The sequence below is a fragment of the Lytechinus variegatus genome, chromosome 17 (genome assembly GCF_018143015.1).
Source record: "Lytechinus variegatus isolate NC3 chromosome 17, Lvar_3.0, whole genome shotgun sequence".
NCBI classification, from domain to species: domain Eukaryota; kingdom Metazoa; phylum Echinodermata; class Echinoidea; order Temnopleuroida; family Toxopneustidae; genus Lytechinus; species Lytechinus variegatus.
The window spans coordinates 16,616,845-16,640,322 of record NC_054756.1 but is presented as its reverse complement, the minus strand read 5'-3'; the positions used below and the strand labels follow the sequence as shown (position 1 = coordinate 16,640,322).

General features: G+C 37.2%; 1 protein-coding gene across 1 annotated transcript in view; it reads left to right on the top strand.

Moving 5' to 3' along the window:
- The window catches only part of LOC121430499 (CAD protein-like), a 56,177-nt gene that overhangs the window by 9,287 nt on the left and 23,412 nt on the right, over positions 1–23,478 (top strand). Inside the window, exons 6-20 of the mRNA XM_041627782.1 lie at positions 1,068–1,239; positions 2,281–2,571; positions 3,288–3,441; positions 3,702–3,833; positions 5,006–5,239; positions 6,558–6,779; positions 8,336–8,524; positions 9,011–9,244; positions 10,537–10,674; positions 15,220–15,461; positions 16,552–16,798; positions 17,348–17,548; positions 20,893–21,015; positions 21,723–21,905; positions 22,721–22,939. Of these exons, the coding sequence (XP_041483716.1) occupies positions 1,068–1,239; positions 2,281–2,571; positions 3,288–3,441; positions 3,702–3,833; positions 5,006–5,239; positions 6,558–6,779; positions 8,336–8,524; positions 9,011–9,244; positions 10,537–10,674; positions 15,220–15,461; positions 16,552–16,798; positions 17,348–17,548; positions 20,893–21,015; positions 21,723–21,905; positions 22,721–22,939 (2,981 nt within the window). The remainder of the gene's footprint in view (positions 1–1,067; positions 1,240–2,280; positions 2,572–3,287; positions 3,442–3,701; positions 3,834–5,005; positions 5,240–6,557; positions 6,780–8,335; positions 8,525–9,010; positions 9,245–10,536; positions 10,675–15,219; positions 15,462–16,551; positions 16,799–17,347; positions 17,549–20,892; positions 21,016–21,722; positions 21,906–22,720; positions 22,940–23,478) is intronic.

Here is a 23,478-nt window from a genome sequence, read left to right as displayed (position 1 = left end):
CAAACAAAACCTTTAATCCCTTTTTTTTTTACAAGTGATCTATGGAGAATCATCCAGATACATTTCTGAGGTATATGCGTTTTTACCATATTTCCTGTGATAGTAGAGATTATTAGCATCATCAGATGATAATGAGCTGCTCCTACTTCAATATGCTCTACAAAATTGGATACTGCAGTAGAAAAGAACCGATGCTTTTCAATCGACACAGACAGTAAATGAAATGGCAATTTGGGAAATGCAGGCCTTAAATTTGATATTTTAAGGACAAGGTAAATGTTTTTTTTAGGAGGGAGCATTTCCGACAGTACAAATGGGGGAAAACCAGGATACCGAAAATGTCCAAGGGCAATGAGAGTGGTATTGAGGCCAGATTACAGGGCAATGGCCTTTGATGTCGTTTGATAAATATGATTGTGTTGGTAATAATTGTATATATTTACACCAAAAAGTATATATCCCTGTCTGTTGTCCTTTGGCAAGGCATTGATCCACACTTTGCCACTCTCTACCCAGGTGCAAAATGGGTACTCGGTAGGATGCGAAAGATATTGTATGCTTGATTTTGCCAGCGCCATTATGTGGCTGCGACGAATGCAAGGAATGCTCCCCAGGGAGTGGAAATTATGCACTTTTTCGTGCTTGATTAAAATGAATCAAATGACCGGGGTAATAATATGCTGTAACGCGCTTTGAGCCATTCTGGGAAAAGCGCTTTATAAAAATTGGCTATTATTGTTATTATATTTTCTATTATCAAAAAAAAAGTTTTGATAAGGTGCAGCTGTTACTTTAATGGTCCCTACTTCAGCATTTTAGAGCGAATGCTATTATGGGGTGAATCCCAGATTTTGAAGTATAGGGGATGCAGATGACATTTTTTCAAATATTTTAGCAAATGTATGTTAAATGAGCATGTCTAATATTATACAGGGGGCTTGTGTCTCTTGTGCTCCTATGTAGATCTAACATACTACATACAACATATTCTTGGGAACTGCTATAAACTTCTACAAAATGTAGTAAACAATCATCTTTTCTTCTTTTTTTTTCATTTTTTTCTTCAGATTTTGACGGTCTGTTTATCAGCAACGGTCCTGGTGACCCGGCTATGGCTGAGGTCACCATCAACAACATCCGTTCTATCCTGAATGGGAACCAGATCAAACCAGTCTTTGGTATCTGTATGGGGCATCAACTCACCTCTCTTGCTGTCGGAACGAAGGCCTACAAGATGAAGTATGTTTGAAAAGCAAATCTGCAATGTTTTCCCATTCATATGATAACAGTTTGATCAGAGCATATGGTTATTCAATTTAGATGCATAAAATAACTTTTTTTAAAGAAATGTAGACTGATAAAATGCATTATTTAATCCTCTAAAAGCACACACTCACAATTTGCCTATTTATTATGTAGTAAGATTGAACCAAGTGCTGTTTTGCATCACTTTTGATAAAAAAAAACTAATTCAGGCATCTTTGGAATGCTAGGAAACCATCCTTTCACATTACAGAAGATTCATGATTATTTAAGGGAAAGTTAATTGTCACACAATAATTGCATGTAAGTGTACAATTCCTTTTTGATTAATACACCCCATGCATACTATGGGAGTAAGATATTTAACAAGTTCTTATTTGTGTAATTTCTTTCATTGCCAGGAAAACACAATAGCTTTCATCAAAACAATGTGCAATAAAAATGATTGCAACGCTATGGAAAGTACCTTGACAAATGAGTACGAAAGCATTCAAATGAATTTGACACCAGCTATTGTCTGGATTACCAAAAGCAATCAGGCTTCTAGTAAAAGTTGATGAAAGATTATTAGCCGATGAAGACAAAACGTTCAAAACTACATTATGGAATGATTCTTTGCCTTTGTAAAAAAGCAAATTGAAGGGAAGCTATTTAAAATACTCCATCTATTAAAGATAAGATAAAATTGATTTTATTTATACATGGTTAAAAAGCCCAAACAGTTCGCAGACTGATTTCCATTGGGGCTGTGTGGAACACAATATATATATGGAACAGAAGCATCAATGAAATATTACAAGGCAATCATTGAAACGTGAAGAGGAGGGGAGGAGAAGAAAAAAAAAGGAAGAAGGGAAAAGTGATAGGGAGAAGAAGACAACAGAAGAAGAAAAAGAAAAATAATGATAATAAGAAGACAAAGAAGTTATATACCGTTCTCAAAAACATCAATAAACTTTGACTTTGACTTCCCTTCTTCAGAGACATTAATATCTCTTGCTTTGTTGTTCCTTTCAGGTACGGAAACCGCGGTCACAACCAACCTTGCACCCACTCCGGCACCGGCCGGTGCTACATCACCACCCAGAACCACGGGTTCGCCATCGACACCAGCAACCTCCCGGACGGCTGGTCGGTCCTCTTCACCAACGAGAACGACAAGACCAACGAGGGGATCATCCACGATACCAAACCATTCTACACCGTTCAGTTCCACCCGGAGCATATGGGTGGTCCCAGGGACCTTGAGGTGCTCTTTGATGTCTTCATGGATACAGTGAAGGACTACAAGGCAGGCAAGAGTGAGATGTAGGTATCTCTTCTGCAGGCCCCAGGGAAAGTTATTGTATTTTTTCCTGTCGGAAAATCAGACAATTTGATTTTAAAAATACCTCAAGTCAGGGGAAAATGCCTCAAATGATGGAAAAATGAGGGATTTTTATACTGAAAATACATGTAATTCACTTGCAACTTAGAAAACATGCGAAACTGGGAATGGGTTTAAATGATTATCAGGGAATTTTTAAACTTCATCAGGGAAAACTCAGGGAATTTTGTTTGTTTACTTGAAAAGCTGGGAAACCTGGGCCTTGAATTTCAATATTTTTAGGGCTTTTCCTTATGCCCCAATGCTATAATTACAGTGCAAATAGGAAAGAAAAATGAATAATGGGCACAGTAGATGTCTAAGGCCATTGAGGAGGGATTTAGGCTACTGAGCAGGGCATCCATGACCATGTCCTTAGATGGCTTTAGAATAATTTAAGCCCTGCCAAAATGAATAATAATACTATATTGGACTTAAATCGTGTGAAATGCAATGAAAGTTTCAGAAGTTGAGCATTTTTTGTGTGGTCGGAGAGGCTGTCCCGTAACTTAGAGGATGAGTGGATAAATGGTCTTACAGCCAGGTTTTGGAAACTGAGGGTGAAGAGAGAACTTGAAGTGGAAGAACGTAATTATCTTGTTAATAGTGTGTCCAGTGAAGATGATTGTTTTGTGGAATTCTCTTTTTTTTTTTACAGAGTAACAGTCAAGCAGAGGATCCAGGACATCTTGAACTTCAAGGCGTTACCAGGAACCCCAACACCGGACACCCAACCTCAGAAGGTCCTCATCTTAGGGTCCGGAGGACTTTCCATCGGACAGGCTGGAGAGTTTGATTACTCTGGTTCACAGGTAATTGTTCTTATATTGAACTTCAGCATTGTTCTATATTAACCCTATCTTAACGGGGCTATTTCAGACCAACATATTGTTCTGAAGAAAACCTTAGATTATTTTGCCTTATCTCATTTCAAATTTGATAAACCAATATGGATAAGGAAAGCTGATGTCAAGTGCCTCATGAGAAGCCAGTAAAATCTAGTGAATGCAACCTCTGCTGTTAAAGCCATCTAAATAATATTACCTTACTCTTGAATTTCTATTCTATCAAGGCCATCAAAGCATTGCGAGAGGAAGGCATACACACCGTTCTCATAAACCCCAACATAGCGACGGTGCAGACATCCAAGGGTATGGCGGACAAGGTCTACTTTCTTCCTATAACACCGGAATATGTGACACAGGTGAGTTTATCTCAATGTAAGTGATGATGATGATGGTGATGATGGTGATGATGATGGTGATGATGGTGATGATGATGGTGATGATGGTGATGATGGTGATGGTGATGATGGTGAAGATGATGGTGATGGTGAAGATGATGATGACGATGATGATGATGAAGATGATGATGATGATGATAATGATGATGATGATGATGATAAGTTGATAAATGTAATGATAAAAATAATAATGTTGACAGCGGCCATGACGATAATGATGTTGATGAATCTGAAGATGATGGTGAAGCTGATTGCGATGATGATGATTAAGATGAAAAGGAGGATTATTATGACAAAAGTACTCTTGGTGATAATATTGATTGTGATGATGATGGTGATGGCGATGCTGATGATGGTGATGCTGCTGATGATGATGATGGTGAAGAAGAAGAAGAAGATGAATATGTGACACAGGTGAGTTTATCTCAATGTATGTGAGGATGATGATGTACTGATCATTACTATACAGTGACAACAGAGCAATTATTGCAACAATGATGATGGTGATGATGATGTAGATGATGATGACAGCAGCATTGGCGATAATGAAGATGATGATGGTGATGACGGAGAAGAGGACTATTATACGTATTATGATGCAGATGATAACCTCGATGAGGATGATAATGTCTTTGATGCTGGCGATAACGATAATGATGCTGACGACGAAAATGAGGATCACGACAATGGCCATTAGGATGATGATGGTGAAGGTGATGACAATAATGATGATGATTACATAAAGATAAACAGGAAGATGATTCTGACAATGGTGATGTTGATGATAATGATGGCAATTTGTCACATTTTAGTTACTCCCCATCTTGTTTGCTCAAGAACTCTCCCAATATTGTGCATGAATGCCATTTTAGAAGCAAAAGACTATACATGTATGTCCTGGTAATTCAGTATCAAGCCATAAACGATTACAATTGTAGATAATCTTCAGGTGATGATTATTAAAGTAAAGTCTGTTTTTTTGTGTGTAAGTATAATGCTTCTCCATGCGTTTGTGAATAATGAGAATTCCAAAATAAGAAGCCAGTAAGTTGGGGGTAACATTAGAGCACTGTCTCCCCGATATTGGATAAGTTCAACCTAAAACATCCAATATTTAAATTTCAATTCTTCAGGTCATCGAAAGTGAGCGACCGGACGGCATCCTCCTGACCTTTGGAGGTCAGACCGGTCTCAACTGCGGGGTCAAACTCCAAAACAGCGGTGTCCTGCAGCGCTACAACGTCAAGGTTCTGGGAACCCCGGTCAAGTCCATCGAAGACACAGAAGATAGGAAGGTCTTTGCTGATCGCATGCAGGGCATTGGAGAGAAGGTGGCCCCTAGCTCCGCTGCTTACTCTGTTGATGAGGTACATGGTTTGTGAATCGGGGGGGGTGTTGCAAAAAAAATATGTGCAATAAATTTCAAATTTTTATAGCAATTTTGCAAATGATAGATTCATTTTAGCTTAAAGTTAATATATGTACAATTCCTTGTTGCAAGTAGCAGATCAGCTCTCAAATGCACCCCCCCCCCCCTCATTAGACTAATGCAGTGACGTTCCAGATTTATTGTAGTTCTATCATTTCTGTGTATTATTTGGTCGAATTCGCAATGGTGACATGTTAAGAGTTAAAAGTACACAGGCATTATCTCTTGCATCATCGCTGAAATAATCTTTGTTTTTTTAATAGGTTCATGTATTTGTTAACAAGAAATTTGGGATATTAAAGCTTGTGTATAGTTTTGGTAAATCCACCAAAATGCACCTATCACTATTCCAATTCATTGCTAGCTGATATGAATGGATATACCCTATAACAGTTATGATGTGGAGGATATGAAATGAAAATGTGTTTTACAGGATAAATTTTGCGATTTTACATGGAAATTTAACTTGATCGGGTCACCCGATCAAATTAAAATATGTGTGTTTTTGTCTTTCAATTAAATCCTATTCCAAATCATGGAATGGGCTGAAACTTTCAAGATATGTTCTTTGTCTGTAACTTTTGGATATCTAATCACTAAATTTATAAGATAAGTGCTTGAATGCCCATTTTTTAAATTTAAAACAAGCATCGCCGAGAGAGGGCGCTATATATCCAAGATTTGAATATTTGAAATTTTCTCAGAGAAGTGCAGTTGGAAAAAATATCTAACGGTCTCTACGCTTCAGTAAGACTGTCATATTAGATGATATTCGATTATCAATCACATTATTGACCCTTTACCAAAGCTATACACAGGCTTTAAAGTTATCAGCTCAGCTTTATACTGGTATTTGCCATTTTAGTCTTGTCATCAACCACCAGTGTTCATTTTAAGCGTCGTAATGATTTGGTCGTCTCACTTGTATTGAATAGGTAAAAAGGCAAGGTTTGTATCCGTATGCAGACCATGACCTAAAAAAAAATAATTTCATTACCTAAATAAAATTTACACTATTGTAATCATGTCTCAACCTTCTGCTTAAGTCATGCAGAAAAAAAAATAAAATTGTTCACAAACATGTCATGGTAAATCCTGATAAAGCCTTAATTTTTGTACAAATGACATGATGAAAGTGAAGTGTGCAATGTTACTATATATGACACATAATTTTTCTAAATTATACTAGTAATATAACATATTTATTTTTCAGTTAAGAGAAATTTTACCACCTTAATTATCTTCCCTGACCAAAGGCTATTGAAGCAGCCAATCACATCGGCTATCCTGTCCTCGTCAGAGCTGCCTATGCCCTGGGAGGACTGGGGTCTGGATTCGCCAACAACCGTGACGAGCTCCTCAAATTGGCAAACGCTGCCTTCGCCCACACAACCCAAGTGCTCATTGATAAGTCGCTGAAGGGATGGAAAGAGGTGGAGTACGAGGTCGTACGAGACGCTTACGACAATTGCATCACCGTAAGTTTGCTCAGTAAATTTTGACGTTATTAGACTTGCAGACCCCACAACCATTCTGAAGTTTAGAAGAATGAATGTTGATTTTTGACCATTTTGGTGGTTGTTTCATAAAGCTGTTTGTAAGTTGAGAGCAACTTTAAGAATGACTGGTAAACCTTTCTTACCTGCTAAATAATCACCAATGAATATTTAATGGTGAATATCATTTACCACAAGAAAGGATCACTATTCATTTTTAAAGCCACTCTTAATTTACGAACAGCTTTATGAAACAGCCCCCTGAGCTATTTATCAGAATATTTTGTTAGCCCTTTGTGAAATTTTTGTTGTACAATTATATTTTTCTCATGAGGTGATTATGATTTTTTCTTAAATCATATATTTCATGGGTTGCATTTTGAATCTATTATTGGAGTATTACCTCAGTTTGTTAACTGTTCCCATTGATGGTTATTATTATAATTTTTTTAAGTCACCATTCAACAGACATAACCAGGGCTCAAACCTTGAACCTGTTCATCAATTTCTAACTTCCCAACGAAGCTTGGATTAGAGTCACACGCCACAGTGCCCAGTGGAAAATATATTGCAGGCCTAAAGTTCAAAGTATTGTAGGCCTAAAGTGACAAATTATAGGAGAAAAAAAACAAATATCAAACCTATATCAAGTGCCCTCCTTTTTCTTCAGGTTCGCAACATGTAGAAGATTGACCCTCGTGCAGGCCTATTATAAAAGTATTTTAGACCTACAGCGACAAATTATAGGAGAAAAAATATATCAACCTAAATCAAATGTCCTCCATTTTTCTTAAGGTTTGCAACATGGAGAACATTGATCTTCATGCAGGCCTATTTTAAAAGTATTGAAGTCCTACAGCGACAAATTATAGGAGAAAAGAAAATCAAACCTAAATCAAATGTCCTCCTTCTTTGTTCAGGTTTGTAACATGGAGAACTTTGACCCTCGTGCAGGCCTATTATAAAAGTATTGTAGTCCTACAGCGACAAATTATAGGAGAAAAGAAAAACAAATATCAAATCTATATCAAGTGCCCTCCTTCAGGTTCGCAACATGTAGAAGATTGACCCTCGTGCAGGCCTATTATAAAAGTATCGTAGGCCTACAGTGACAAATTATAGTAGAAAAACAAAATCAAATCTATATCAAGTGTCCTCCTTTTTTGTTCAGGTTTGCAACGTGGAGAGCATTGTCTCTCGTGCAGGCCTATTATAAAAGTATCGTAGGCCTACAGTGACAAATTATAGGAGAAAAAACAATCAAATCTATATCAAGTGTCCTCTTTTTTTGTTCAGGTTTGCAACATGGAGAGCATTGCCTCTCGTGCAGGCCTATTATAAAAGTATCGTAGGCCTACAGTGACAAATTATAGGAGAAAAAAATCAAACCTTCAAGTGTGCTTTTTTTTTCAGGTTTGTAACATGGAGAACATTGACCCTCGTGCAGGCCTATTATAAAAGTATTGTAGTCCTACAGCGACAAATTGAAGAAAAAAAAATAAAAAAAATCAAACCTTTAAGTGTCCTTTTTTCTTCAGGTTTGTAACATGGAGAACATCGACCCCCTTGGGATCCATACAGGTGAATCTATCGTGGTAGCACCTAGTCAGACCCTAACTAACATGGAGTATAACATGCTTAGGAAGACAGCTATAAAGGTCATCCGACATCTGGGGGTCGTGGGAGAATGCAATATACAATACGCCCTCAACCCAGAGTCGCACGAGGTAGGCTGCAGACTTTGATTTTAGACTGTGATTTATATTTTGTATTGAAATGTAAATTGTTATCTTTGATTGGAGACTTATTTGCATTTCATATGTAGAATTGCCCTGTTTAATTTTACAATGTAAAAGAAATAAGTTGTAGACTTTGATTTAAATAGACTGATTTTAATTTCTTTTTATTATCCTTCAATTGTAGCAAAAATTGAGATCTTTCATTTTAGAGGGTTTTTTATTTTGTATTTAGTTTTATGCGTGTATTGTAAAAAAAAAATTGTCATTGATTATACGCAGATTTATATTATGAATATAATTAGAATTGCCCCCTAATTATAGAAATGACAGCCTCTTTAGACAATATCCTGATTCATATTCTCTATGTAGGATTACCCTTGATTGTAACATAAAATTGTGATCTTTGATTGCAGAATATGTATTTAGTATTATCTTGAATTGTAATAACAGAAAATTCACTCCTTTCCTTTCAAGTTTTTCATCATCGAGGTGAATGCCAGACTTTCCCGTAGCTCTGCCCTGGCCAGTAAGGCCACTGGCTACCCTCTAGCTTACATCGCTGCCAAGCTTGCCCTGGGGATCCCCCTTCCCAAGTTGAAGAACTCGGTCACCAACTCCACCACGGCTTGCTTTGAACCCAGTCTGGACTACTGTGTGGTGAAGATACCTCGATGGGACCTCAAGAAGTTCACCAAAGTCAGCAAGAAGGTAAGAAAAAGATCAAAGCTCATCAGCCTTTACATTAAAGGTAAAAGAAAGTAGTAGTAAAAAGAAAGCAGCAAACAATTATTTTATGAGAAAGTCTTTAAAATCAAAGTTAAATACCACCATATTATGATAGATCTAAGTCTGGTACATTGAAATAAACTTATCTTTGTGAAATCATGAAGTCATAGCTGAAAGCCTTAGTATCATTTTGATGATCACTAACACAAAAAGGCATATGTGGGATAGTGTATTAATATTGCTTTGGAGAATACCTGACATTTTATGGACCTCTGTACTTATTTTGATTATTTCTCAGTAATTACACATTTCCTTCCAGAGTAATTTGGCACACACAAACACATACAAACACTTGGGTGGTCATTTTATTTGATTCTGTTCAATCTCATTTTGAGATCGTTACCAAAACTGGCATTTATCTTTAACTTTGCCAGTCAATGGCAACTACCATAGCAACAATGCTCTTCAACCAATCAAAATTAAGGATTCTCTTTGTAGTTTGGGATGGCAAAGTTTGCATAATGATAACAGGCTGGGGAGAAGGGGGGGCAGGGAAAGAGAGGGTGTGTAATAAAGCTGTCAATTAGGCATGATTTTACAAGCAACTATATCATATTCTTTGGTGCTTAATTGGATCCTCAATTATTCAGATTAAATTGAAGTATGATATTTGGAGATAGAAATTTTCTATTCATTATTTCTCAAAATTTGATAAGGGATGTATGAAATTCATTCATATTTTGTTCAAACAAATAATTTGGCTTATGTGATTAATAAAAAATATGGGTGAGCATTTGTAAGGTCGGGGATCTTACGACAGTGATGATGATTATGTGACATTTTACTGTTACTGGACAATAGATTTTGCCTCAAATGGAGTTTGAAAGAAAAAATGCAAAATAACCCTGGAAATGTGTCTTTCTCTCTGACAAGTATATTTCACTTCTTCAGATAGATTGGGGAGTTCAATGGAGTGTAAAAGGAGTGTAAGCCATGAGGCAATTCCATAAAATATTTACATCCGACCCCCTATGTGTGGGACCTTCATGAAGTGTTTTGTCTATGATTTTATGTTCTTCTGACAATATGTAATGTTCTCTCAGGATCATGACTTGGTCAGTTTATGAAATGAAGTAAGACTTGAGAAAAATGGGGGTTGGACGTACAAAAAGGTTGATCATTTTGTAGAACTGCACCATGGGGAGAAAATTTGAAGAACATCCCTGCAAGTATATTTTACTAGCCTACAAATATTTTTTGTTCTCTTTTGATAGATTGGTAGTTCGATGAAGAGTGTCGGAGAGGTGATGGCTGTTGGAAGAAAGTTTGAAGAGGCATTCCAGAAAGCCCTTCGCATGGTGGATGAGAACGTGACAGGATTTGATCATGACAAGAAGAAGGTCTCGGATGAGGTGAGTAGCATTTTCAGAGTATTTTGTTTTTGTGAATTTGCCAGATAATAAACCTACATGCATATTATTATATGAAGCTTGCGGCAGCTCAGGATCATATGTCACCATAATAGTAATAACTAGGATTTTTATTCGTCATGGGGACGAATTAAGTGATCCGTCTCTGATTTCATGATAATGAAGTCAATCAGCATGTTTATTGAGATCAATATGATCATCCTGATGAAAACTGAACTTCTCTTACGAAAAGAATTGTGTTGAATACTCCTGAAAAAGAGGGAAATGGGAAAGTTGTGTGAAAAAGTGTAGGTCATACACATATTGTACAGGAACATGTACATATTGCACATTAGGGATTTCAATCTCTTTTATTGTCCAATGTTTTATTTTATATACATTGTATTGGTCATAAAAGGGCCATTTGTGAAATGTTGAAAAGAAAAAAAAAGAAAGAGCGGGTAGAGCGGGGGATTCGTATTCCGGTGACCCGGGTTTGATTCCCACTTGGTGCGCTAGTGCCCTTTGGTAAGGCATTAATCCTCAGTACCAGGTCCTTCGGAGGGGACCTTAAGCCGTCGGTCCTCTGGTTGCTTGCTTACAAGCATTCATGCTTTCTTAGCAATCAGGTAAAAAAATCACCAATCACCAAAATTTCATGTTCACCCCTGGGCTTGAACCCTGGACCCTAAAGGACGCAAGTCTGATGCCTTACCAATTGAGCTACACCGTTTCCCATAGACTTTACACATAAGCAAATTAAGAGGATCTCAAATCCAATTTTTCAAGTGAAAAACGGGCATGATCCCGGGATCTGATCAGAAAATGGACACCACACTTATGATAGCTTACAATGTCAGCTACAACATGCTCCAAGCTCAGAGAAAACCGACAAATAGAAATGGGGATATGGCTCGCGAAATAGAAGAATGTAAAATCCAGTTTTGAGAAAAAGTCATTTCCCACAGAGATTGCACACAAAATGAGCGAAAATGACATGCCTCTATAACTTGCCATTTTTCAGGATGATCCATTCCTTTAAAAGTAAATAAAGCCATCACATTAAAAGAGTAGGTCCTCATCTACAACATATTGAAAACTGAGCGAAAATTGACCAATATCTAGAGAGTTAGAGTCAAATTTGCGTAATTATGATGACGTCATAAGTAGCAAAATGGGAATTTTGAGTTCTGACGCCATTTCGATGACGTCATGATAAAATTTTGGGTCAAATGTGACATGAAATCATATTTCCCAACCATATTCTATTCGAATATGAAAAAAAATTGGGGGTCAACGAACTACCTGAAGAGCTATAATGAATTTTGTATTGGCATGTTTTTGTACATATATTGTCTATGGTTAGTGCGCGCGCGTGCGCATGCTGTAAACTTTGAAGGAGGCTAATTCCGTTATTACTTGTCATAGAAGGTTGATCAAGGTATCAAATTACTCAGAATTATGCAATAATATAAAAAAAATGACAATCCAATGTTTTATAGTGCCGTTAAGCACAAGAACTTTTTTGAAATGCTTAAAGAGAAATTCCAGTAGTTGCAGTAAACACTGATTTCATGAGAAAGTCTGTAAAACAAGGCTTAATTGTCAGTATATCATCGAGGATCTAGATCTGGTACAGTTACATTAACTGAACTTTGTGAAATCTTGAAATCTACGCTGAAAAATGTTCACACCGAAGATCCCCAACACAGATAAGAGCACGTGGGACAATGTATAATTATTGCTGAGAGCGTCGGGCCCGACGCCCTACCCGAATCCTGTGCTTATTTGCTGATTTCTCAGCAATTACACAATTTCTTCCAGAATCCTTCGGCACATGCGTTTTATTTATACAAACAGACACTTTGGTGGTCATTTCATTGGATTCTGTACGAATTCATTTTGATATCGTTACCAAAACTAGCATTTACCTTTAAAATGACCTTATTCGTACTCTGTTTTGGTCAAAAAGTGATTTTGAGCATTTTAAAATTTTGACGCGCGCGTACGCGCACGTCATGACCTTTACATGACCTTTCATGACATGGGCAGTTGACCCTTGACCTGAAGTTAATGTGATGTAAATATTGTTAATTTTTGATAATTGATAATGAAGATATGATTGATAATGGGATTTTACAAAATGGTGTCTAGATGATGCCATGATGACCTTTTGACCTTGAACTTGCTTTATACACATCACATGTGTATGTCCCCATATTTGATGATATTTTGAAGATAATTGATGATGTAGATTTGGAGATTTTGTGCTAAGAAGAAAAGGGATTAGAATAAAAATAAATAATGAATAAATAAAGAAAGAAACTTCGTACGAAATTAAAAGTTGATCTGTCGAATGACAGATCACCTAATAATAATAATGTTGTATTTACCCAGAGTAGCCACTTCATTTCCGAAAACTGTTCTCCCTGCGGGCCCTGCTATTATTATTACCCGGCTAAGCTAGGCTACCTATTCAGGTGCACAGGTGCAAGTTTATTGATCTGACTTTTGAAACTTGGACATAAGAGTAATCAAGTATCACTGAATATCCTGTGCAAGTTTCAGGTCACATGATCAAGGTCAAAGGTCATGTGAGGTCAATGAATTTTGGCCACATTGGGGGTATTTGTTGAATTACCATCCTATCTCTGTAAGTGTATTGGTCTAGTTCATAAAACGTGGAAATAAGAGTAACTAAGTATCACTGAACATCTTGTGCGAGTTAAAGTAGTTTTCAAAGTCAGCACTGCTGCTATGTTGAATCGCGTGATGCAGGTGAGACGGCCAGAGGCATTCCACTTGTTATATCTTGGAATTGACTTGTTGGCTCTAGTACAATCAACTTGATGGTGAGTAACAGATAAAAAGAAAGCCTCTAAATTTGCAGCACTTTTTAAGAAAGGTTTCTCTAAATAATCTCTCTTTGGTTATATGAGACTGCTCTTCTGTCGATATATTGAAACCTTGCCGGAATGTAAGTCTATTTAGTGCTTCCTTTTCTTGATAATCCTTCTGTCTTGTCTTTTATTTCTTGCTGTGTTTATATTTTCTTCTCTCATTGATTGTACCTTTAGCACTCCTTATGATGCATTTGGCACTTCACAAAACATCTCTTCTTTTATTATTATCATTATTGTTGTTATGGTTGTTACTATCATCATTAATATCATTATTATGAATATAATTTTCAATATTTCATTGTCATTATTTGTGTTTATTGGCATTTTCGTTGATGTTGGCATTGTTGTTATCATTATTAGCTCATCTGGCCCGAAGGGCCAAATGAGCTTATGCCGTGGCGTGGCGTCCGTCGTCTCTCGTCTGTGCACAATTTCAAAATGTTACTTCTTTGCCATTTCAAGTCCGATTTCAATTGGGACTAGATGGGGGATTCAAAATTTCTACACAGAATTTTGAAATTCATTAAATATGCTAATTTATGCGCATTTTTCAAAATTCACAAAAATGCTTCTTCCTTATTGACTGATTTTGAATTTTTTGCTTCCATCTGGTAGAACTGCATGAGGTTCACCAAACTTCTACACAGAATTTTGAAATTTTGACCAGAACAATTTTTATGCTAATTTATGCATATTTTTAAAAATCGACATAAAATAGCCTTCTTTTTTTGTTGACCGATTTTGATTTTTTTTCTTCAATCTGGTAGAACTGCATGAGGTTCACCAAACTTGTACACAAAATTTTGTCTGGAAAATTATTTATGCTAATTTATGCGAAATTTATTCATAAATCGACAGAAAATGCCTCTTCTTTATTTGTTGACAGATTTTGATTTTTTTTTCTTCCATCTGGTAGAGCTGCATGAGGTTCACCAAACTTGTACACAAAATTTTGAAATTTTGTCTGGAAAATTACATATGCTTATTTACGCGAAATTTGTTCATAAATCACAGAAAATGCCTCTTCTTTATTTGTCGACAGATTTTGATTTTTTTCTTCCATCTGGTAGAGCTGCATGAGGTTCACCAAACTTGTACACAAAATTTTGAAATTTGGTCTGGAAAATTATTTATGCTAATTTATGCAGAATTTATTCATAAATCACACAAAAATGTCTCTTCTTCATTTGTTGATCAATTTCTATTTTGTTTGCTTTATATGATGGCTCAAGGTACTGATACAAAATTTCAACAGAATTTTGAAACTCATTTAATATGCTAATTTATTCATATATTTTCAAAACTCACAAAAAATACTTATTTATTTGTTGATTGACTTTGGTTATTTTTGTTCCATCTGAGAGCTACATGAGGTTCACTAAGGTTCTACACAAAGTTAAGAAATTTCGACTAGAAAGTTATTTATGCTTAATTTATATGAAATTTATTCATAGATCACAAAAATGCTTCTATGTCATTTCTTCATCAATTTCAATTCTATATCCACAATTTCATGTCACCAATAAAATTCACTACAGTGTGAACTGGGCTGAAATTGAAATTGTGTTTAAATTTCATTGCGCGATGCCGGATGAGCTCCACATCATTGATGTGCTAGTTATTATTATAAATCTTTTTTTTTCAGGTCCTGAAACTGCCGACCGATGAGCGCATCTTCGTGGTAGCAGCTGCGCTCAAGGCAGGCTACACCATCGACAAGCTCTACGACCTGACCCGCATCGACCCATGGTTCCTCCACAAGTTCAACAACATCGTCAGCTGCTCCACAGCCCTGGAGACCTCTCCCGGAGAACCTTCTAAGGATCTGATGCTCCAGGCCAAGAAGTTGGGGTTCTCCGATAAGCAGATCTCCAGATGCATTTTGAGGTGGATTGCGTTGATTTGTTGGTTTCTTTCCTTTGAACGATTTAAAGGGGAATGAAACCTTTGGAACGATTAGGCTTTTGCCGAAACAGAAAAATCAAAGAATAGGAAAAAAAGAAAGTTTGAAAAAAAATAGGACAAATCATGAGAAAGTTATGAGCATTTGAATATTGCAATCACTAATGCTATGGAGATCCTCCCATTGGCAATGTGACAAGGATGTGTGATGTCACATGTGAACATGATTCCCTTTGATGGACTATGAAATACCCAAAAATGTTTCTTTTTGCTTTTTCTTATGGTGATATAAAATCTTTATCCATGATGTATTCTTTAAAAATCTATTACATACCCTCCTATAAAAAGAACACATGATCTACTGATAGATGTGATGAAAGAGGCAGTTTAAGTGAAACATATACTAAAGTAATGGAGAGAGTTGTACACAAGTGACATAACACACATCTTTGTCGCATTGCCAATGTGAGGATCTCCATAACATTAGTGATCGCAATATTCAAATGCTCATAACTTTTTCATTATTTGCCCGATTTTTCTCAAGCTTTCGTTGGTCTGTTTCTTTGATTTTTCTGTTTACACACAAGCTATCTTGTTCCAAAGGTTTCATTCTCCTTTAAAGAGTTTGCCATATTTTGAAGTTGTGACAGAATACAGTTGTATTTTTTCACAGTGAATTCTCCAACAGTAATTCTTTAAAAACTTCCATGTCATTTTTATAGAAGTGAAAACATTCAAGAATTCTTAATACCAACTTTTACAAACTTTGTCATCTCATAGAAATTCACAGAACTTAACTCATTGTAAAAGTGTGGTATTTTTTATAACGAGTTGCTCTAATGATGATCTCGTCCAGGGAACCTGACCTCAAATAGTTTATAGACTACTTCAAGTGACTTGGACTCTAGTGTATGCTGTATGGTTCTTAATGAAATCAGATGACAACTATAATTTAGGGATATAGCTTGCCTTTTACTTGCAGTTAGATGATTGAGAGTAGATTCTACATGTATAGAAAGAACGAATACCCTGTAGAATTTCACAAGTTTTATACATCATTGATACCCTTTTCCAGCACCGAGCTAGCAGTCCGCACCCTTCGACAGGGCTATGGTCTAAAGCCGTTCGTGAAACAGATCGACACAGTCGCTGCAGAGTGGCCAGCCAGCACCAACTACCTCTATCTGACCTACAACGGTGACACCCACGACCTTGATTTCCCCGGAGGTCATGTGATGGTGATCGGTTCAGGGGTGTATCGTATTGGGAGCAGCGTGGAGTTTGATTGGTGCGCTGTTCGCTGCATCAGTGAAATAAGAGAAGTAAGGGACTTTCAAAATCCTTTTTTTCTCTCTCTCTTTTTTTAAAGTATAGTAAATGTGAAGAACTATTCCTTGAAGCGGATAATTGCATAACAGAAGCTCGGTCATAAAAGATATGGTAATTATGTAACATTATTGTAGGGCGCATTAATTCCTTGGTTGCCATGACTGCAACTATCTTTGAAACCTTTGTTGTGAATGGTTGCTCTGCAATGTTGCCATGGTATTTGCCATAGTAGCAACCTAACAACAGTCGTGACTCGTTATGAAACCGCTCCCTGATAAATTTAGTGATACTGATAATTGCCAAACAACGCAATAGTTACTATAATTATTGTATAGTATAAAGAACTTTCTAGGTTGACATATATTATGATTCTATCCCTATTCTCCAGGGATGTATTTAGGCTATTGGAGAAAAACCTCTTCCCATAGACTTTGTGCACTGACTTAGTCCGAGGCCAAGGCCAAGTCCTGCAAAGTATGGCCTCAAGGTAAGTTTCGACTTCATTCCTGCTATTCTCACACCTGATCAATGTCTTTTTGTAGCATGGACATAAGACCATCATGGTCAACTACAACCCGGAGACGGTGAGCACGGACTACGACATGTGCGATCGTCTGTACTTTGATGAGATCTCCTTCGAGACGGTGATGGATATCTATGAGAGCGAGGATCCCAGCGGTGTTGTGCTCTCCATGGGAGGGCAGCTACCAAACAACATCGCCATGGCTCTGCACAGACAACAGGTGAGAGGGAGATGGTGCACACAATGATTATTTTTGGGCGATATTTTGATATCATTGAAATTGTGCGATGTTGGAAAAATATTGGATATTCGATAATGGTTTTACGCTTATGTAGATGTTTTGCGATAACATGAAATGACCAAAACATTGTCTTTTATAGAAAGATATTTGTTTGCCAAAATGCTGCTCTGTATTAACCAACTCAGAATTTTCGTTGTTGCTCCCCAAATGCATGCTTTCCATTGACAGGCACCAATGAAAGACATACTTTCATTTCTCCTTTTCCCTGCTCTCACGGAATTGCTGCACTTACAGAAAATATTTAATGAATTAAAAACTTGGTGATATATCATGTTATCAGCAATATTTTTCTGGTGATAATCATTTAACATTGAACTTAAATATCGACTAGTACTAATGATGATGTATTTGGTCAACATTTTGACGTCTATTTACACAAGTCCCAAGTAACTAGCCTGATTGGTGGTGTAAATTAGCCCATTGAGGCCTGAATTCTCTAGCGCACATTGATATTGTTCACAGGCAATTGTTCGGTATCCATTCCTGCAAATAACTTAACCTACTTAGAACAAGCCCAATGAGTGTTCGATTTGTTTTGATTTGATTTATTTATACTCCACATTCACACATGTATAATAACAATATTTACAGATGTATATACAAACATGTTGTCTCTTTTGTTTTCCAAAAAATTAAAAAATGTCAATAAGGAATGACACTGATTCAAACTGGAACCTTGATCCTCTTTCTTAGGGTCAGCAACACTTGCATGCTTTAGCATCTCGTTGATTGGAAACTTCTTCAAAATGTAGTCACAATCAGCTATTAAGTAGCTCCTAGCAAAGGAAAAAACTTGGTAGTTTGAAACTTCATTGAAGCAAGTAAGGCTGTGACCTCATGACCAACAAGGAGTCCTTGCCTTCCTCCCCGTTTAAATGGGGATCTTCAGTCATTCACGTTTATCATTTCGTGAAACTCAATAAATCGCTCTTTTTATTTTTTGAGGAGCTTAAATGAGCTCCTCAGGATGGCTCTTCTGAGATTCTAGATTTTCAATTCTGAATTTAATACAACACGCTAAATGAAACACAAACGATAAATTCTAATTTGTAGAGTCTATTCTATTTCATAAGAAATAAATCTTTAGTCTTACCGGTACGACCAGAGTACAACATAAATCTAACACTATTGAAGTTATGTCTATCTTGCATCGTAATTCAGCAAAGGCATGCTAGAATAATATTGTCAAGCCAATATTAATCACAATGATAATAAAATATGAATTTTTGCTATGCCATTTTGATGAATAGAATATATCATATGATGACAAGATCTGTTTACCGTGCCTTGACATTGTATGTTTTGTTATGAAACTGGTGCCTTCCTCAGCAAACTTGTTCAAGTCTGATAGAGCTTGCCCCCTCAGTCTGCCGTCTTTTTTAATCTTATCCATGTACTTGGAGCAACTCCAGCACTTTAACATTAGTTAAAAACACTCTTCAGTCTTCATTAATGGATGTTGCATCATATGATGAACGGAAATTCCAGCTCAAAATCGTTTTGAGCTAGACTCCTTTAGTAGGTCTTGCCCGAGGGCCGGCATCAGCTCCCTGCTGAGTAGCCATTGATAACTTATATGAATGGCGCGATCTGATTTGTCAAAAGAAGTTGGCTCTGAAACTGACCGTGTACCGAGAGGGCAAAACATGAGGGCATTTCATTGCCTCACATCATGATGGTGAGGTTTTTGTTCCTTGAACCAACACCCTTGAAGGCTTCTTTGTAGAACTGCTGCTTGAATATGTAGACTTGAAGAAGATGGAGAACACATCTACAGACTTCTTCTTTGATGATAGGCTGCAACTCAAGGAAAACATATTTTTAAAAATTAGCTCTTGATTTCTTTTGTGAAAGATCATTTGAAAGAATGCAAGTGAATGATTTATCAAAAGCTATCCACCAGTGATGTTTATTTATTTAGTAATTATACTGGCAGTAGCTGGGATATTTGACATCAATTTTTTGCAATAAACACAATCACAATCATCAATACTACTTCAAATAGGAACTGGATCTACACAAGTATATTATGATGTATTCAAATATTCAATGCTCACATTTCTTGCACTTTGGAGAAGAACTGATCTTTGTGTCAGCTCTCCTCTTTTAACCAGAACTACTGCAGAAGGGTCGGTACATTTCTTTGCAGTGCTTGCTCTTTTTCTTAGCAGTACCTTTGGGTCTTTGTGCAACCCTACTGCCTATTGATGCAACACTGGCGGTGTTGGATGCAGTGCTTGTGGTCTTTGGTGCAGCGCATCCAGGTTTGGTGCAATATTGCTGCTTTTTGATGCAGCAATGGCGGTTTTTGGTCTTGGTGTCATACTGGGGGCTTCCATATTTGTGCTGACTTCCTTCTGTGAAGTACATTTACTTAATAGTACAGACATATTTGAGGATGGCATGTTCTACTCCACACAGATCTTCAACCTGGCCGTACTCTTTCTGCCTCTTGCTTGACTTTTCCAAATAGTAGTAGATGGGAATTAAGAGATCAATGGGAGAAAAGGGAATCTGTTTAGCCCCTTTCTCTGCAGCTAGATGTATCAGATGGCAGGGGCAACCCATGATGAAGATTGTTTTTATTCTTCTCTTTAAAAAAGGTCCATACTCCACTCTTTCTCCCATCAAAACAGCATCATTATCAGTAGAGAAGCACACTACATTTGCCTACGAGAGCTGATTTTCAAAAAAAAAAATGAAAAGGCGGTTGAATATGCCTTTTCCTGTAGATGTCTCATTTGTCATAGCTTTCTGTAAGAGGGCACTTATTACCTTCTTGTACTCCACGTCGAAATATCTTACTATAATGGGATATAGCGGTTCCTTCGCAGCACGATCACAACTTCCATAAGTTGATATGGAATATCTTGCCTTTCCGATCTTCACAATATCTGCTGCAAAATGTGTATAAATTATTGCATTTGTAAAGTGCAGTTCTTACTCACAAAACTAGAATTGAAAAGAAAAATAGAAGTATCACTGAAAGTGATTAATACGGCCACCTTGTGATTAGTAGGTTCATGCCAAGCTACACTTGAGAAAGGTTTAAAAAAAAGTCATATGGTGTGTGACAAATTGTAGAGTAGGTAAGCAGTTCATCCGCAGTGGCAAGTAGTTCTATGCTATAAAAAATCTCAGATCTACATTAGATACATGAAATCCATTATTCATTATCTTATATTAACCTGGCATCAGTAGTCAAATAAAAAATTAGAATAATGATAATAATATTTTCTTATATTGTTTATTCTCCCGTTTAGTGCCGTATTCTGGGTACTTCCCCCGAGTCAATCGACAACGCTGAGAATCGTTTCAAGTTCTCTCGTATGCTGGACCAGATTGGGCTCAACCAGCCCCAGTGGAAGGAACTCACCAATATTGAGGTAAGATGATTGGATGCAGCAGAGTTTGCGATTGATCGCTAAGTAGCACTGGCCAATCAGGATCATCGATGTATCCACATTTTGTTCAAAATACTGATCAGGAACCAATCAGTTTTCTTTTTTAATTTGTTATCCATCGCAAACCTTTTTGTTACATGGAATATGGTAGATCTATGGACAGAATGGGGCCCTGTCTTACAAAGTACTGTGATTAATCTATCATTCTCAAGTATACAAAGGACAAGTGAACGGTACCATAATTATAGGGATTGTTTTACAAATGCATTCTGTTGCCATGAATGTAGCTTATAAATGTAAAAAAAGAAAATTAGCATGATGGCTCGGTGGGTAGAGCAGGCGTTTTGGATTCTGGCCGCCCGGGTTCGATTCCCTGGGTGCGCAAGGTCCAAAGATAATCTATTTTGGTCTTGATTTCCAATCTTTATTCATCTGTTTAACCTGAACATGATGCAGCTATAGTATGTGTCAAGCAGTGCTGCTCACCAGGTTCACCTTGTCTTACAATTTAAATTTCATTTTTTCCTTTTGGTCTAAACTCTTGTCTCCTCTGTCGTAGGCCATGAGAGATTTATTTGAGAGAGATTGCTATCCATGTTTTTTGCATCACTCGTATAGTGGTGTCTCCATATATGTTGTTCTTTTTTATCTTTCGAATCTGAACTATTCTTCTGTCTCCCCTGTTTTAGGCCGCCAGAGAGTTCTGTGAGAGGGTCGGCTATCCATGTTTGGTGCGTCCGTCCTATGTATTGAGTGGTGCTGCGATGAATGTTGCCCATACTCACAATGATCTAGAGGGCTTTCTCAGCAGTGCCGTCGCACTCAGCAAGGAGCATCCCGTCGTCATCTCAAAGTTCATCATGGAAGCCAAGGTAGGTCACTTGGTCTGATAGCAGATGGTCTAATTCTCATAACACCCTAAACCCACTATCAATTTGATCTGTTCGCCGATCAATCCAACCATCATTTGGTCTAATAGCAGATGGTCTAATTCTCATATCATCCAACACCCTAAACCCACTATCAATTTGATCCGTTTGCCGATCAATCCAACCATCATTTAGTCTAATGCACGTTTGGTCTAACTATCATTTAAGAGACCTACCAACTGTTCTGATTTTTCTATGACGTCCTGGGGAGCATTTTATGAAAGGGCTTGATGGATGTTTTATCTGACAACTCTGACATATGAACTAAGCTTCTCTGCCAATCAAAATCGAGAACAATTCTCAGATAGTGTTGACGAAATGTTCCCAGGAAAAAGATAGGTTGGAAAAAAACGCCAATGAACCATTCATGCCCTCAAGTCCCATCCGTAGGCTTAACTTGTTAAATAGAGGAATTTTAGGGGGGAACTGCCTTCTTAACCCTTCATAGTGCTCTGCTCCTGGACTTTGAGGGTCCCCTGGACACCTGGTTGTCCAGATTTAGCATTTCTAAATGTTGGCAGGTCTGATTGAGTTTTAAGCCCAGATGATCTCATAATTTTGAAAAGTGCTTCACATTTAAGTAATTAATTTCCCTTGTCAGAGTTCCTTGTATTTACATACTCAATAATTCTGATTAAACTTACTTATTACCCCAGTATTGGTATCAAAGTGAACGAAGTGACCTCTGGGGGTCAGTGACATTCCGCTGATGAATAATTTCGAAAGTTTCATTGCAACTTCTTCTTATCTCGATGCAGGAAATTGATGTGGACGCAGTAGCCCAGGACGGGAAAATTGTTGCCATAGCGATCTCGGAACACGTAGAGAACGCCGGCGTGCACTCGGGAGATGCAACTCTTGTTACCCCACCCCAAGATCTGAACCAGGAGACGATTGATAAGATAACTGCCATCACCGCAGCCATTGGAGCAAGTCTAGAAGTCAATGGTCCCTACAACCTACAGCTCATTGCAAAGGTAGGAGTTGTTCTTATTTCACTGCTCTGGATCCCTGTAAAACATAGCAATATATACAGAATTACTTTGTTAATAATGGAAGGCAGAACATGCAGGGGTGTGAGAGTTCAGATTTTTATCTGATTTCAGATTTTTTTGTTTTGATTTTCAGCATAATTTTTGCTTATTTTTGGCTTTCCTCTGCAAAAAGTATGAGAGGTGTTTGTTTATCGGACTTTTTCAACATTCTTCAGCTTTTTTCAGATTTTTTTTGTGACCACTCGCACCCCTGAGAACATGGATCTGCATTGATTAAATCCATGGCCTGTATTGTGTACTCTGCTTAATTTGAATTCTTATCTAAAGTTGTGGTTTAACTTTGGAAGCAAATTATGACACACAGATCTGTAACAGTAGGCCTTCCTGTTAGCTCATTTGATTTGAACCCGAATTATTCATAAATTATCTGGGAATAAGAACTACTGGGATATTTCCCCTCACTATTAAACAATGGGGAAAAATGATAAACATGAGGAATATACAGTTAAAACAAAATTTTG